Genomic DNA, 17,346 nt, shown 5'->3' on the forward strand with positions numbered 1-17,346 from the left:
TTCTCTCAGCATGAACCCTCGCCGGAGAGAAACAAGCTGGAGATATATTCCCTCTCTGCTCTCTCTCTCTGCCTCTCTCTATCTCTTTCTCTCTTTCTCTTTCTTCTACAACATTTTCTGTGAGAAGAGGCTGAAGGGGAGAGCTGGAGGGCTGGGAGGAGAGAGGATGTTTGGCTTGGAGAGATGGGGTCTGAAGCCTGATCCAGGAGAAGTGAGGAGTCCAGCTGGAGACATCCTCCACCCTGTCAGCCTCCATCACCCTGTCAGCCTCCATCACCCTGTCAGCCTCCATCACCCTGTCTCTCTCTCTCTCTTTCTCTCTCTCTCTCTCTCTCTCTCTCTCTCTCTCTCTCTCTCTCTCTCTCCCTCTCTCTCTCCCTCTCTCTGTCTCTCTCTCTCTCTCTCTCTCCCTCTCTCTCCTGGGCGGGTCGCTTCAACTGTTCTGCTCCTTGAGAGAAACGGGGACTCAAGGCTTTCTCTATTGATTTCATCTCTGTGAAATGAAAGAGTTGAATCCATGGCAGGGAGCACTCCAGTGAGTTAGAAGACCACAATGCTCGCTCTGGGAGGTGGGAGAGAGAAGGAGCGAAAGAGGGGAGACAGAGAGGGGGGAGTCAGGGGGGAGAGGGAGGAGACAGAGGGGAGAGAGGGGGAGAGGGAGGAGACAGAGGGGAGAGAGGGGGAGAGGGAGGAGACAGAGGGGAGAGAGGGGGAGAGGGAGGAGACAGGACAGGCTTGCTGCTATCATGACTGGCATGGAGGCAGATGGCTGAGGTCTCCCATCACCCTGAGCACAGAGCATGATGGCCTTGTGTGTATCACTCAGTGTCATGTGGAAAGATACACAGTCCTACACATGTTGAGTTTTAGGAATCCCTTCCACTGGGCAATGATCATGTTTTTCTCCCTGATAACTGTTAACGATTAACACGTTTCTTCAAAAAGGGACTTGTCATTGTGCTCAGAGGATATCATATATTTTTGTCCTTCACACAATGTTAGAATTTCCATCAAACGCTCTAAACAGTGTTGTTTGGTTTCTTACCTGTGGCTCTTATATGCTGCTCTGACTGTAAACAAGCCCTACTCTGTGCCCGTGTCTGTCCTGTGCTGTTTGCTGTCGCTCTGTTGTCACAGTGGAAAATCTGTGCTGGCTAATTTGCCTGGGGTTGGCTTTTCCTGCCTGTTTCCTTAACAACGGTGGGAAAGACCCCCCCCTCCCTCCCTCCTCCCCTCCCTCCTCCCCTCCCTCCTCCCCTCCCTCTCTCCAAACAGAGCCTGCCCCTTTTTGGTTGTTCCAACTTTTTCCCCCCGTTCCTTCTCTCATACAGTCTCTGACTAGCTCTCTTTATGTCTCTCTCTCTCACCCTCTCTCTCTCTCACCCTCTCTCTCTCTCTCTCTCTCTCTCTCTCTCTCTCTCTCTCTGCAAGCCAGTAAGACAGCCTTGCGTGTTGTAGTGGAGTCGGGAGGAGAGAGATCTGCTCACGCTGTCAAAGAGAGGACAACCCCTCCTTTTCCTCCCTTTCCTCCTCAACCCTGAACCCCCGAATCGTCTCCCTGGAGTGACCCTGACAACAGCCCCAGCACCCCCAGAGAAGAAGACAGAGGAAGACCCACACCGTTACTTTTCAAACCTGGAGGCAACACGTGGATCGGTCTGACCGGGCTTTCGAGTTTAACTTTCTCTGACAGGAATGATTCATTCTGGAGAGACTTCTGCTTGAGTCCTGGTGAGTTAGCCTCTCGTTCACCCGTGTGCGATGCAGGTGTGTGTTCTCTGTAAGCTGGTTTGGTCTTGTGTTTGGTGTGTCTCAAGTTCAAGTGTTCAAGTGGCTTTTTATTGTCGATACATAAAACAACACAGAGCTACAGAAGACTACACAGAACAAAAGAAGACACTGTGAATGCAAACGTAACATACTGTGCCATGACTTCAGCAGATAAGCTACACTACACAGCAGACAGGTAGAAGTGACAGAATAGTTTGTCCTTGTGGAGAGGGAGAGTGTGGAGCTAGAGGGGATCTACGCATGGTTCTGCACGCGTGCAGTAGGGCTGGTCTGATACACATGCTAGTATACAGAACACAGGCTAGAAGATAGAACACATGCAAGCACATGGAACACAGAACATAGGCTAGGACACACATTCAAACTGTACACTCACAAACGCACACACATACTCAAACTGTACAAACACACACCCACTGATGTGAGTCCCTTTCACAGACACACACACACACACACAAGACTGACCACTTGACAGTCCCGTGCAGTCCGAGTTGACCTGAACCCTCAGCGTCAGGACTGGTGGAGGTCAGAGGTCAGTTCCTCTTATCACTGTGAGATGTTTACATTCTGGGGTTAACACGGTGACTGTATCTCTGTGGGCGGGAAGCCTACCGTCAGATAAACAAAGGAGTGAATAACCCACACCCACACCCCCACACCCCCCCACACACACCCCCCACCCACACACACAGACATCCCACACACACACCAAAGGTGTTTTTTACGACTGACTTCTCTGTGATCTCCCTGCTGTTTATCCCAGCACCCCCTTGTTCTGTAGACCCCTCCTGCTGTGTTAGCACTGGGCCTTATCTGCTCCTGGGGTGGACATGGCCTGGGGGGTCAGGGGTCAGGCCCAGGCTGGTCTCCCAGGTGCCAGGAGGAAGGCCTGAGGGAGGATAACTAGTATACATCAGTAGGAGGACTAACATGGTGGAGGTGACTTCAGGAGACCAGGAAGAGGTCTCTGTCTAAAGTGGCTTTATCCACAATCCTGCAGAACTGACCTTTGCCAAGACTGTTTGACCTGTGACCTTTCCCAAGGCTAGACCCTGCTCTCTTTTAGGCTGTGTTTGACCTCTGACCTCTGGACTACGCCAGACTCTGCTCTATTCCAGGGCGTGTTTGACTTGTTAGATCTTGCCAGGTTTACCCAAGGCTGTCCTCTCTCCCTTCTGTTTACTCTTGAGCATTTGGGTAAAAAACATTAACCAGGGCGTTGGAGTGTGCAGATCATGTTAGGTAGAGATAGGGCAAGGTCCAGCACCAGTCCACACTGGCTACTAATCAACTAAAGACCACAACCATCACCACACCTCTACTCTATCACCACACCTCTACTCTATCACCACACCTCTGCTCTATCACCACACCTCTGCTCTATCACCACACCTCTACTCTATCACCACACCTCTACTCTATCACCACACCTCTACTCTATCACCACACCTCTACTCTATCACCATCACCACACCTCTACTCTATCACCACACCTCTACTCTATCACCACACCTCTACTCTATCACCATCACCACACCTCTACTCTATCACCACACCTCTACTCTATCACCACACCTCTACTCTATCACCATACCTCTACTCTATCACCACACCTCTACTCTATCACCACACCTCTACTCTATCACCATCACCACACCTCTACTCTATCACCACACCTCTACTCTATCACCACACCTCTACTCTATCACCACACCTCTACTCTATCACCATACCTCTACTCTATCACCACACCTCTACTCTATCACCACACCTCTACTCTATCACCATCACCACACCTCTACTCTATCACCACACCTCTACTCTATCACCACACCTCTACTCTATCACCATCACCACACCTCTACTCTATCACCACACCTCTACTCTATCACCACACCTCTACTCTATCACCACACCTCTGCTCTATCACCACACCTCTACTCTATCACCACACCTCTGCTCTATCACCACACCTCTGCTATATCACCACACCTCTACTCTATCACCACACCTCTACTCTATCACCACACCTCTACTCTATCACCACACCTCTACTCTATCACCATCACCACACCTCTACTCTATCACCACACCTCTACTCTATCACCACACCTCTACTCTATCACCATCACCACACCTCTACTCTATCACCACACCTCTACTCTATCACCACACCTCTACTCTATCACCACACCTCTACTCTATCACCATACCTCTACTCTATCACCACACCTCTACTCTATCACCATCACCACACCTCTACTCTATCACCACACCTCTACTCTATCACCACACCTCTACTCTATCACTACACCTCTACTCTATCACCATCACCACACCTCTACTCTATCACCACACCTCTACTCTATCACCACACCTCTACTCTATCACCACACCTCTACTCTATCACCACACCTCTACTCTATCACCACACCTCTACTCTATCACCACACCTCTGCCCTATCACAACTACCTTTTTTTTTTTTTTAAAGGTATTTGAAAAGCCTCACAAGAATGGAAATTCACATGATCACCACAATCCAACTCTGACCGCTCTGCTTGAGATGTGTGATTGTAAAGTACAGCCAACCAGCATAGCTCCTGGAGCAAGTGTCACAGCCTGGTTAGTGCATGGGCAGCCTCAGGTTGTGTGGTTCTGGTCAGGGCTGGACCAATCAGACGGCAGGGATCCCTGCTTTGCTATTGGAGCTTAAGACTGGGATCACCTGAGGGGTCTGGGGGAGCTGGAGAGAGGGTGAGACTACACACACTCAAAGATTGACACACACATTCACTCAAAGATGCACACACTCACACACTCAAAGATACACACACACACACACACTCAAAGATACACACATACACTCACTCAAACAGATGTATTCTCTCACATTGAAACACACACACATTCAAACACAATTGTGCACACACATCAAATTAGGTAAGAATACACACACACACACACACACACAAAGGAATGGACGCACACACTCTACTGCTTGAGTCCTTAGGGAATGATGTAACTGGATGAGGGATGCAGTGCTGTGTGTATGCTGAGGTGATTGACTGCAGTGAAGATCATCCATATGAATAAGAGAAGCATGAGAGATCTCCTGTGGATTTACATAGAAAAGCTCTCTGTCTCCCTCAGACCAACATCTGCTATCTATTAACCCCCACATGCACACTTGTAACCCCTGCCCCCCACCCCCCACCCCCCACCCCCTACCCCCACCCCCAGACCCTCATGTCCACCCACCCCCAGAACCTCACCTCACCTCCCCCCACCCCTGCCCCCCACCCCTGCCCCCCACCCCTGCCCCCAGACCCTCACCTCCATCCGCCCCTGCACCCCTGGCAGCCCTTTGGGACTACAGATCTCTCTCTCTGGTTCATGTCTCTTGTAGAAACCATCCGTGTCCTTCCAGGGGTTTAGTGAAGTGTGCAGTGAGTAGTGTGGAAGCTCTGACAAGCTGGCACAGCCAGTGTAGGGGATCACTTACCTCTTTCTCGTTCTGTTTCTCCGACTGCTCTTCTCTTTCACTCTCTCTACGATACACCCTCTCTATCTCTCTATGTCTCTGTTTCTCAAACTGCTTCTCTCTCTCTCTTCCTCTTTTTCTTTCTGTTTCTCTTACTGCCTCTCTCTTTTTCTCCCCCCTTCGTCTTTTTCTCTCTCTCAGAGAGCGAAAGAATTTAAAAAGCAACTCAACACTTTGCTATTCAAGCAGGATTTTAGTTAGTCGAGGGTTTTTTATGGTTGTTTGTCATGTTTCCTATTTGAAATGTTCCACTTACTTACTAACTTACTTACTTACTAACTTACATCCAAGGGGCTGCATAGAGAATACCTGACTGAGTTTGATTAGAAGGTTCAGATAGCAGGATGCACTGAGGCGTTCCAGCCTTGACAGGGTCTATGAGTCATCAAGAGCCCTGATCTTCTGCTTCCACTGCATGGAGCTGGGGGCTCAGTGCCCCTCCTGGGGGGCCAGTGTTCCTCCTGGGGGCCCAGTGTTCCTCCTGGGGGCCCAGTGCCCCTCCTGGGGGGCCAGTGTTCCTCCTAAGGGCCCAGTGTTCCTCCTAAGGGCCCAGTGTTCCTCCTGGGGGCTCAGTGCCCCTCCTGGGGGGCCATTGTTCCTCCTGGGGGCCCAGTGTTCCTCCTGGGGGCCCAGTGTTCCTCCTGGGGGGCCAGTGCCCCTCCTGGGGGCCCAGTGTTCCTCCTGGGGGCCCAGTGCCCCTCCTGGGGGCCCATTGTTCCTCCTGGGGGCCCAGTGCCCCTCCTGGGGGCCCAGTGTTCCTCCTGGGGGCCCAGTGTTCCTCCTGGGGGCCCAGTGCCCCTCCTGGGGGCCCAGTGTTCCTCCTGGGGGCCCAGTGTTCCTCCTGGGGGCCCAGTGCTTGTGTTCCTCCTGGTTTAGGAGGTCCTGACCCAGTGAAGTGGTCTCCAGGTGAGCCCATGCTGACTGCACCATATCACCCAGCTGATGGTCACCACATGTAGCTCCTGCCTCCTCCTCGGACTCCTCTCCCTTTCCTCCCCATTCCTTATCCCACCACCTCCCGTCCTCCCCTTTCCTTACCCCACCACCTCCCCTCCTCCCCTCCTCCCCCTTCCTTACCCCACCACCTCCCCTCCTCCCCCTTCCTTCACCCACCACCTCCCCTCCTCCCCCTTCCTTCACCCACCACCTCCCCCTCCTCCCCCTTCCTTCACCCACCACCTCCCCTCCGCCCCCTCCTCCCCCTTCCTTACCCCACCACCTCCCATCCTCCCCCTTCCTTCACCCATCACCTCCCCTCCTCCCCTCCTCCCCCTTCCTTACCCCACCACCTCCCGTCCTCCCCCTTCCTTCACCCACCTCCTCCCGTCCTCCCCCTTCCTTCACCCACCACCTCCCCTCCTCCCCTCCTCCCCTCCTCCCCTCCTCCCCCTTTCTTACCCCACCCCCTCCCCTACCTCCCCTTCCATCGCCTCCCGCCTCCCCGACCGTAGCAAGGTTTCTTCCAAGGTTATGAGAAAGCCCTCAATGGCCTTCAAGACAGAATGCCTTCCCCACATACCAGCTCACTGGAAAAGAACTCTGCAAACACAGGAGACAGAACACAGGGAACATAGAACACACAGAACATAGACCACTGGCCCCACTCATAGAAGTGTCATTGTTCATAGAGTGGAAAGTTACTGCCTGCACCTTTGTGGTTTTGGGAAGAGAGCTTCAACTTCCCGCACAGGTCTCCTACTTCCTTCCTTGGACGCTCTCTGCTCTCCAGGCCAGAACATGGTCAGGAGATCTTAGCTGGCACGGCTCACGGTTGGGGAGAGTCCTCCGGGGTCTGTCTGAGACAGCCTGGAAAAGCACTCCCACAGAGCTGCTAGAGTCCAGGAGACGCTTCTGTGATACACATTCAGGTCGTTTGGGCTTATGAGCAGCAGGGGATTGCTATTAACCTTCGTTTCTGCTACTTGTGGAACTGTTGAGCTTTTGTGAGGAAAAACGCAGACCGGCTTTATTCTAGGGCTGTATTAGCGTAGCATAGCACAGCATAGCGTAGCACAGCATAGCGTAGCATAGCATGGCGTAGCATAGTGCAGCATAGAACATTCTAGCAGGAAGTCAAGTGGAAAAGAAAAGACTGCGTGAGATGAGAACAGTGAATACATCACTTCTCTAGATAAATTCTTCTGAGACCTTAATTAGCTACCATGGATCATTAAGTCCAGACGGATTTTCTCTCGGTAGCAGAACCAAAAGCAAAGACCGAAAACAGGGATGATTTTTTTTATTTTTTATGTAGGCCTAGGCTACATATCCAGGGTAGACTTGATGCATGGTATAAATTGTTCTCAGGATTCCTTCACAACATCAGTCTCTCTGATCTAGCCCGACACGGTTGAGGAGGTTTCTGTGTAAGAAAAACAATGAGGAATGATTTAATTTAAATCTAGACTCGTTCAGTCCCTGAAGCCCTGCGCCAGACACAGCCTCATGAGACTGTATATTGTGCCAGTACATTCTTGTGGCTGTAAGGAAATTCTAGGTGTCAAACTTAGTCTCTTCTTTCTGTGGTCCTGAGTGTGTCATTACCTCGGAGTAAAGTCGGCCACACTCCCTTGCCTGCGCAATCTGTCTTTCAACATCCTCATTTCCAGACTCAATTATGGCTCAACTCCCTGAATAAATGGAACTCTGAGGCTGTGAGCAGTTCTCTGTCGTGGATGGACACTTCTGAGGTTCACAGTTTTGTTTTTGATGGTTTATAACTTCCTGTGAGTGTCTGGGGAAAACAGCTTCTGTTTGGCGCCGAAGAGGACAAACTCTTGTTGGCTTCCACGGCCTGTCCATGTCAGAGAGCAGTCCATCAATCAGACAGGCAGCCTGGTCAGGGCCCATCATGGAGTCCTGTGCTTTTGGGACGCCGTAGGCTGTGCTGTTGTGTGACAGGGCGTAGCTCTGGTCCAGACGAAAGGATCCAGACCCTAAAGGAAGGATCCAGACCCTGAAGGAAGGATCCAGACCCTGAAGGAAGGATCCAGACCCTGAAGGAAGGAAAGGCCATTTTGGTCTTCTTCACGTAGACGACAGAAATATCACGCCGTGTGACAGTACTGGTCCGTCGTCGCTGCGGAAACAACAGCGCTCTGTCAGGAACAGAAGCGGAAGTCTCTCCAGGACTCTAACCGCACGTTGTTTGTCTTGGCCTCCATCCCAACAACAGCTCTTTTGGCCTCACATAAATAACTCATCCTTTTGACCAACATCTTGATTCTTGGATGAACTTCTCTGTATTTTCTTTCTCATCCAGTTATCCCGTCCCTTCTCATCCACGGATGGCGGGTCCTGTTTTCGGGCCACGTCCAGAGGAGATAAGACGTGCTCTTTTCCCACACGCTCGTTGATGAAGGTCCGAACTGTTTACATTACGATAGATGACGCCATTCTGTAGGATGTTAAATCGCTGCATGTCTACCAAGTCCTTTGGTTTCACTGATCTCTCTGTCCGAGTGTTTTTGCCTGCCACCTTTACTATCACAAAATGATAAATGTTTATTTATTTATGTTTTCCTGGGTAACCCTCTTTGAAGGAGCAACAAGTCCCAGTATTTCCAGCTCTCAAGGTCCCTTGAACGTCTTAAAGGTTCAGGGTCTGTATGTCTTCAATCCCTCGGGTTTACATCAACATCTGCTATGGAAACCGATACCATGGAAGTGAAGTCACATGGAGAGAATGACTGAAGGTTGAGTCATGGGATGGGGGATGTGGAAGGAGTGGGTCTGCTCATAATCTCCTCCTGGGGGGGAAAAGGAACACAACAAAACAACAGTAAAGGTTGGTAAGTGTTTAGATCAGCTTTAAACAGGGTCTCCGGTTGCCATTAAATCCAGCTCTTACAGATGACCTGATGAGGTTTTGTTGCATTCCAGTGTGAGACAATTACCTTTATAACCTTTTTGACCTTTGACCTCAGGGACAACATATTATTGTGATTTGTATTATTTTGTATATTATACTCTTCAGGGAAATACATAAAAAAATATATGTTTATTGAGTTATAATGTATGGAGATGAATGTCTTTAGCTGACTGACTGGCTAACTAGTTGGCTGGTTGTCTGGCTAGTTGACTGACTGGCTGACTGACTGACTGACTGGCTGGCTGTTGTGAATAGTTTCCAGTATCTGAGCTGGAATTCAACAGAGAGTAGATGACCTTTTTCTGTCCAAACAGGAAGGAAGTACAACAGGAAGTGTGCTGATCTCCACAGTCGGGAGACTGTAGAAACAAAGCCAGATTATCGTGTCTGAACGGCTGGGGGAGGGCGGGGGGGGGCGGGGGGGGGGTCACCATGGGAACCGACAGTGACAGTGACCACTTGTGTGTTTGCCATTGTGAACCCAGAGCTTCAGTGTAAACAGAGTGGGACATGAGACATGGGGAATACGCTCACATTTGACATCCAGTTAACAGACGCTTTCAACCAAAGCAACGCACAGTGGACTCTGAACATCCAGAGCTGGTGTGTCTGGGTCTGAATCCAGAGCTGGTGTGTCTGGGTCTGAATCCAGAGCTGGTGTGCGTATGATCTCAGCTGGCACACAGCCATCTGCAGCCAGACGGGTCCAGATCTACAGCACACAGGCTCAGTTAAACCAAGTCAGAGGCCTGGCAGAGAGAGATCACAGCACATCTCACCACTCCTCCCGCACCTGGCTGGGCTGGGTTCAGTCAGACCAGAGAGAGAGAGAGAGAGAGACAGAGGAATGAGACAGAAAGAGAGAGGAGAGAGAGAGAGAGAGAGAGAGAGAGAGAGAGAGAGAGAGAGAGAGAGAGAGAGAGAGAGAGAGGGAGGGAGGGAGGGAGGGAGGGAGGGAGGGAGGGAGGGAGGGAGGGAGGGAGGGAGGGAGGGAGGGAGGGAGGGAGGGAGGGAGGGAGAGAAAGAGGGAGAGAAAGAGGGAGAGAGAGAAAGAAAGAAAGAAAGAAAGAAAGAAAGAAAGAAAGAAAGAAAGAAAGAAAGAAAGAAAGAAAGAAAGAAAGAAAGAGGGAGAGAGAGACAGCATTTCATTTACACCAAAGAGAGAGCAAGAGTATTTCAGTCACACCAGCAGCAGGGAGTCAATGCTATTGACGTAAATTAACTCAAGCTTGAACAAGACTAGAGATGCACATGTTAGAGATAGATGAGAGCTCAAGTCTCTGGTCTGGTTAGACCCCCTGTTCTCTCTCTCTCCTCCAGTTTCACAGAAAAATATATAAATCTGCACATCGATGCCTCACCATTCATTCACTTGCTCACTCTCTTAAACTTTCCTCTCTATGTTGACTGCATGACTGTGTTCAGTGGTCTATCCCCAGCCCCTCTCTGTGTCCGAGGCTGTCTACAGGAGAGGATCCCTCACTGACTATCTCCTCCAGAGGTTTAAAAAAAACCTCTCTGAGCTTTCTTGGGAGTTTGTCCTCATCTTCTTCTTCTTCTTCTTCAGAGGTCAAGCCCTCTGTGACAAGGCTCGTTTAAAACGGCTGGACAAATAAAGTTTGATTTGATTTGAATGGATCGAACCTAGCTTGAGAAGCATCCACTTGTGAAAGAGCAGGAGCTCTCTCATTGAGCTTGGAGGGACGTGTGCTTGTTGTGACGTGCGTGTGTAAACATGCTGGGACGTGTGTAAACATGCTTGCAGGACCCGTCTGCTGTATTGTGACGGAGAAACCCTGCTTCCTGTCTCTAGCACGGTCCAGTATCCCGCGGCAACAGCAAAAGGCCCGTCATTGTTTGTGTTGCAAACGCCTCAGTGAGTTGGGATGTGATGTGGTCTGACGTCTGTGTGTGTGTGTGTTTGCTCTTGTCTCAGGGCAGCCAAATGAACTGTTTGACCAGAGAAGCCGAGGACTCGGCCTTCAATAGAGAGAGAAAGAGACTCCATCATTCAGTATGAAATTCCACTTCTCATAACCCCCTTAACCAGGACAGGCCCAGCCAGCCATAAGAGCTAAACTGTTTGTGAGATTTACACTTCATCCGTCTACAATCTGCAGTGCTTGGCTCCTCACGTCTGACTGCTCAAACGGTTTCTACTCTCTCAAGGCTCGTGCGGCGGACGATACAGTCTGCCTGCATGTGGTTAACATGTGTGCGTCCTCTGGAATCTGCCTGCCTTTTCCAAACTCCAGCATCAACAAATAAGCACAAATAAATACTTCATAAATCATAGCTATTTTCAGCATGCAAACCATTGCCTTGGAGGTTATCAGCGTGCGCAATTAGGGTGAGGAATTAAAACCCAAACATGCGGTTAGGTTCACTTTTTGTGGATTGTTATGATCTCTGAAAAACCACATGGAAATACTTAGCGTGTGATAGTGTGTGATAGTGTGTGATAGTGTGTGATAGTGTGTGATAGTGTGTGATAGTGTGTGATAGTGTGTGAGCTGTTCCCCTAGGTTGTGTATCTGGGGTGCAGTCGGCCATCTCTTCATATCTGAACTGCATGTTTGTCCCCCTGGGAGCCCTAACACGAAACACATGTGTAGCATGTTAGCCGTCACAGGCTAATGCTAATGCTAGCATGTTGGAGGGTTCAAGGCCCCTCTGGTTGTCCTCCCCCTCCCCCTCCCCCTCCTCCCCTGTTCTTTCTCAAAGCTCCGCTGTGCCATATTGCCATGGCATGATGTCATCACAGCAGAGGAAAGTTGAACAATAGCGAGCCGGATGAGAAAGGGCAGAGTCAGCAGGAAATGCTGTATGACAAGAGGGGGGGGGGAGAGAGAGAGAGAGGAGGGGGGTACACAGGAAATACAGACAGACCAAACCTGACCACATGACCTGGAGGTAGAGTGTTCCATGCAGTCAAACCCCAGCCTGGCCCGAGATTGGAAACAGGCTGAGAGAGAGGAGGGAGAGGAGGTCGGGGGGGGCTGACAGAGAGAGACAGAGAGGGAGAGAGAGAGACAGGGAGGGAGAAAGAGAGACAGAGAGATAGACAGGGAGAGAGAGACAGGGACAGACAGACAGGGAGAGAGAGGCTTGATTATTCAGCGGGGTGGGATAGGGGTAGCGTAGAGATCCTGGAGATGATTGGCTGAAAACAAAAATGGAAGGGCGGATGGTGGGTGTGTCACGAGGGGCGTGACGGCGCAAGGTTGGTCTGGGGGAAACCTGACACTTCCTGGAGGCTCCTGGAGGAGGAAGTCACCGCCGCGACACTGGGGGGACTGGGAGGACAGGCGAGTCAGACAGAAAACAGGAAGCAGACGAGGGGGAAACTCCGGGACGTAGTATGATCAGGAACGAGGTTCCTGGGTGACCGGGAGGAGAAAGTCCAAACAGACATTTTTGGGAGGCAGAGGGAGAGCTTTTCATTGGCGACTGGGAGGACTTGACCCTTGACCCCTCCAAAGGGGCCTATCCCAGCCCACGAAGAGACAGAGCCATGTGGCGCGAGCATCGCCCCCCCCGGTCAGAGCCGGTATTTAGGACACAGAAGAGCTTTTGTTTGGCAGTTGGAGCCCTCCTATCCCACCCACCCAGAGACACATGGAGAAGTGCTGTGGTCAGTGGGTTTCCTTCAGCTCACAACAGCCAGGGTGGCATTGGGGGGGGGGTGTCGTAAAGCACTCAGGCTGGGCTGTGAACAGGGGGAGGGGGCGGGGGAGGGGTGGGGCGGGGGAGGGGCGGGAGAGGGGTTGTGTGCCCGGAGCGGATCTGACTGTACTGTTGTGTTTAGGTGTGAGGAGGGAGACAGGGAGACGACATGGAAGTGAAGAGGAAGGAGATGGACCTGCTGAGTAGCAGCATGGCGGCCTACGCACACATCAAAGGTTAGTGACCACGCCCTCTCACAATCACCTGACGTTGAATGCATATTTAGCGGTTAAAACCCTTTTAACGGTTGCAGTTAAATGATTGATGAATGTCTACTTGAAGGACTAGAACATGATACGCTTTTTCTTCACCTCATCTCAGCAGGGCTTCATTCTTAGACGTTTGTGCAACCAACAAACACATGCAGCGACTAACATCAGTCACAATTCAATGTTTGAACAACCATGGATGTTTGTTTCTCTGACTGTCTTTTTCATCCCTGGTCCTCGGGCCCCCCTGCCCTGCATGTTCTAGACGTTTCTCTCTTCCAACACACCTGGTTCAAATGAAATGGTCATTATCAAGCTCAGCAGAAGCCTGATAACGACCGCTTCATTTGAATCAGGTGTGTTGGAGCAGAGAAACATCTAGAACATGCAGGGCAGCACAAGGACCAGGGTTGGGACCCGCTGCTCTATGACCATCTGACGGCCCTGTATCCTCCCCACAGCCAACCCGGAGAGCTTCGGCCTGTACTTTGTGATCGGTGTGTGTTTCGGCCTGGTGCTCACCCTGTGCCTGCTCGTCATACGCATCTCCTGCAAGCCCCGCCTGGCCGCCAAGCCGCCCGCGCCCGAGAAGAAGTGCCTGAAGGACTTCAGCGAGGATGAGGATGAGGAAGAGAGCGAGGACGAGGAGGAGGACGAGGAGGAAGGGGACGTGGAAGCGCCGGCGACACTGCCCAGCACGGAGATCGCCGTCGGCAACCACCACAGCCAATCGGACGGGACTTTGAGCGTGAACGTGTTCACGTCTGCCGAGGAGCTGGAGCGGGCGCAGCGATTGGAGGAGAGGGAGCGAATCATACGCGAGATCTGGAGGAACGGGCAGCCGGATATTTTGGGTTCAGGAACGGGGACCATCGGAAGGGTTCACTACTACTAACACTGCCCCCGCCGCCTCACATCCTGCCAGGGCCAGTCACTTCCTGTGGCGGACCGTGGGTCTTCCCCAGAGGGGCTCTAGGACCCAGCAGGAGTGGTGATGGAGAACACTGGGAAAGGAGTGAGCCAGGTGCTTGCCTACAGGTCAGCATTGCCATGGTAATCATGGTCGGGCGTGGCTCATAGTAGTTCACGTTGCACTTCAAGCAGACCTTATTTCCCCCCTCTACTCCCCTCCCCCGTCACATTCCCCTGTCTCCTCCTGTCTCCCCTCACCACCCTCTCCTCTCTTCCACCCTGTCTCCCCCTGTCTCTCCCCTCCCATAACCCCCCTCTATCCCCCAACCCCCTACCCCATTTAGGAGTAACCCCCCTGTCATGTGAGGGGTGCCCCAGCAAGGGGGGCTGGGGGCCAGTGGTGCCCCCCATCTGGCCTCAGGAACCAGGCCTGATGGTGACCGTGACTGAGGGGGGCCGAGGGGGGCCGAGGGGGGCCGAGGGGGGCCGAGGGGGGCCGAGGGGGGCCGAGGGGGGCCGAGGGGGGCAGAGGGGGGCCGAGGGGGGCCGAGGGGGGCATGCAGAACTCAGACTGAAACACCAAGAAAAGGAATGTTGATGTACGGTGACCAGGCCACTGCTGTTGAATGATTTACGACAAGAAAATAGGACCAAATGTTTTACAACGGCAGGTCTTTTATTTGTTGTCCTTTTGGAACGAGGATGTTTCCTCTTGTACGTTTACAGAGGGATGTTTCTGTGAACAAAGACCCCAGTGGCTTAAAGAGGTCCCAGATCTTTCAGGAGGAAATAGCAGAGCTTAAGCAAACAAATGCAAACTGATTTGAGGGATGGTTTTTCACCCAAGGATATAAGGTTGTGTTATGTCAGTTTTAGGAAACAATTACACTAAATTGGGAAATTAAAGAATTACATTTAAATAATTAAATCGATGTTTTGTGGTTGTTTAATTTTACATTCTGTCCTACTGTCTGTTTTGAAAACAGAGCTGCAGTTTATCTGTCCTTGGGCCCCAGATATATCTGCAGAACAAAGTCTGTCTGGATCTGGTGGTTTGAGACAAATAAAAACAGCAGAATGAACCTCGAAGACAGGGCTCCATGACTCCGTTGAATGTGTTGAAATGTCACAGATGTGTTTTTGATATTTAAAGTTGTCGAACACTCCCAATGACTGATTGTTCCTTTCCACAGCTGAGGAGCAGAGAACCTTCAGCATTCATCTCAGATAAACGTTCTTACGGAACAAACGTGTGTTTTTTAATCACAGGGACGAAACATGTATATTCAGTAAAGGGTTTGTTTCCTCTTCTCGTCGTGTTTGGAGACTTGCGACGCGCCTTGAGTGAGCACCACTGGTGCTCTGCAGAGTTCAGGACCAAACCTGCGATAACACTCTCTATGTGTCCTCCTCAGCTGTCTTGTTGAAGCTGTAAATATGTTTATACGTTATGTTTATGTCTGTTCAGAGAGTTCAGCTTATCTGCTTTACGCTAAATCCCAGGATCTACCAGAGAAAGAAAATAATAACACCCTACCTTCTATTTCTTCTTTATTGAACTTCTATTTTGTGTTCAAAGATTGATAACAATCTTTGTTCAAAGATTGATAACAATCTTTGTAGATTGTGATCGTGACAGTTAATTTTGTTCCTGCCAGGACCATATGCTAATGCATGAACATAATTAAGACTGAACACATGAATGAGACCAGAGAAGGCTAACTGGCTGGAACTCCAATTAGGAGGCCTGAACAAACAGCCAGCGTCACCGCACAGAGAACCTCAACTCAGCGTGGGAAAATAACCCGACACGCCACCAAGAGCATCTGAACACGACCGACGACGGTACGACTGCAGGACTGTAATTTGCGGCTTTCCGACGGATTTGGAAAAACACCAGTTTGTAAATAATCACCGCGACAGAACACTCACTCCTTTCTCTCAGCGAGCTGGGGATTTTTTCCTTCATATTTGTCTGTGAAACATAACACTCTCTGTAGACGTCAGGCAGGCAAGCTCCCCAGTAAAAGTATTAGCGATGCAAATCAACCAGACACAGGCCTTGAGGACCGTATCTGAGATGACAGAGTCTGCCGAGAAAGACAAAGCCGTTTCTCTTCTCTCTGTGATGTTGCTAGGATACATGTTGGTCTGAGGCTGGAGGCTCCATCTCAGCTGTGGTGAGACTTTACACAGGAGCGTCGTTACACAGACTGTGCTGGAAAGCATCTGATGAACCTCACGCTCCCTCTTCCTGTCTCCTGGACAGAGGCGTCCTGTTCTCAGTCACTGCAGCTTCTAGTCATTTCTAATTTTAACCGATCTGTTTGTTTCCTACAGAGGATTTGACCTTTGGCCTTCAGCTTCCTCTGCCTGTGGCTCCCTGCATGCTCAGCGGTTTCGTCGACATCCCTCCTGTTACAGCCAGTTTCACCCTCACAAAAACACATGGTCCTTTCCTGTTCTATTCCTATTTTGTTTGTATGTTTTGTACTATTTAGCTGTCTGATAACCCTTGCAGATCATTTATCCATGTCTTCGCATTATGATAGATGACCATCTAACATGGAATAACTCGTTTGAAAATAAACTGCCCAGTTGTCTTTTCCAGGCCATAAGAATAAAGTATTGTATTTTAATATACCTTGTAAAAATATAAACAGTACAGTATCAACAGACCGTATTTATTTATTTTTGCTTCTTTCACCTTACACTCGCAATTCAGCCCTCCAGGAAATATGAACTCAATAATGCGTATTCAATGTGGTTTTTTAAAAATAGTTTGTTCCCATGGCAGTTTGAGAACCCCACTCTCCTTAACGAGCCACAGATGTTCTCCAGATGTGCTCAGCCTCTCAGTGGCTGGTCCTGAACCAAGTCACCAACCTCAGAACCAGGAAGGACATCCACAGAGCTGCATGGACCAACGAGTCAAGGCCCAAAAATGGGAAACATCTGACACGTACAACTGTGTCCTGGTCGGCCCTCGGTGTCCCTGGTCTGTTTTTCATGAGGTCTGTGTCTCTTATGAGGTCTGTGTCTCTCATGATGTTTATGTCTCATGAGGTCTGTCTCTCTCATGAGGTCTGTGTCTCATGAGGTCTGTCTCTCATGAGGTCTGTCTCTCATGAGGTCTGTGTGTCTCATGAGGTCTGTGTCTCATGAGGTCTGTCTCTCATGAGGTCTGTGTGTCTCATGAGGTCTGTGTCTCATGAGGTCTGTGTCTCTCATGATGTTTATGTCTCATGAGGTCTGTCTCTCTCATGAGGTCTGTGTCTCATGAGGTCTGTCTCTC

General features: G+C 50.5%; 1 protein-coding gene and 1 long non-coding RNA gene across 2 annotated transcripts; one reads left to right on the plus strand and one right to left on the minus strand.

Annotated features, from left to right (window-relative positions):
- Positions 1-1,325: 1,325 nt before the first annotated feature.
- eva1ba (eva-1 homolog Ba (C. elegans)) lies at positions 1,326-14,511 on the plus strand. The gene is made up of 3 exons (XM_084669188.1): positions 1,326-1,731; positions 13,013-13,106; positions 13,601-14,511. The coding sequence occupies exons 2-3, from the start codon at positions 13,040-13,042 to the stop codon at positions 14,032-14,034; spliced, it is 501 nt and encodes a 166-aa protein (XP_084525314.1). The 5' UTR covers positions 1,326-1,731; positions 13,013-13,039; the 3' UTR covers positions 14,035-14,511.
- On the minus strand, positions 7,564-8,076 carry LOC146300341 (uncharacterized). Its single transcript, XR_014765193.1, has 2 exons — positions 7,878-8,076; positions 7,564-7,695 (listed from the first exon to the last, which is right to left on the minus strand). It is a non-coding gene; the product is annotated as an uncharacterized LOC146300341 (long non-coding RNA).
- Positions 14,512-17,346: the final 2,835 nt, after the last annotated feature.

This window comes from Hypomesus nipponensis, chromosome 2, assembly GCF_054491055.1.
Source record: "Hypomesus nipponensis isolate SF chromosome 2, ASM5449105v1, whole genome shotgun sequence".
NCBI classification, from domain to species: Eukaryota; Metazoa; Chordata; class Actinopteri; order Osmeriformes; family Osmeridae; genus Hypomesus; species Hypomesus nipponensis.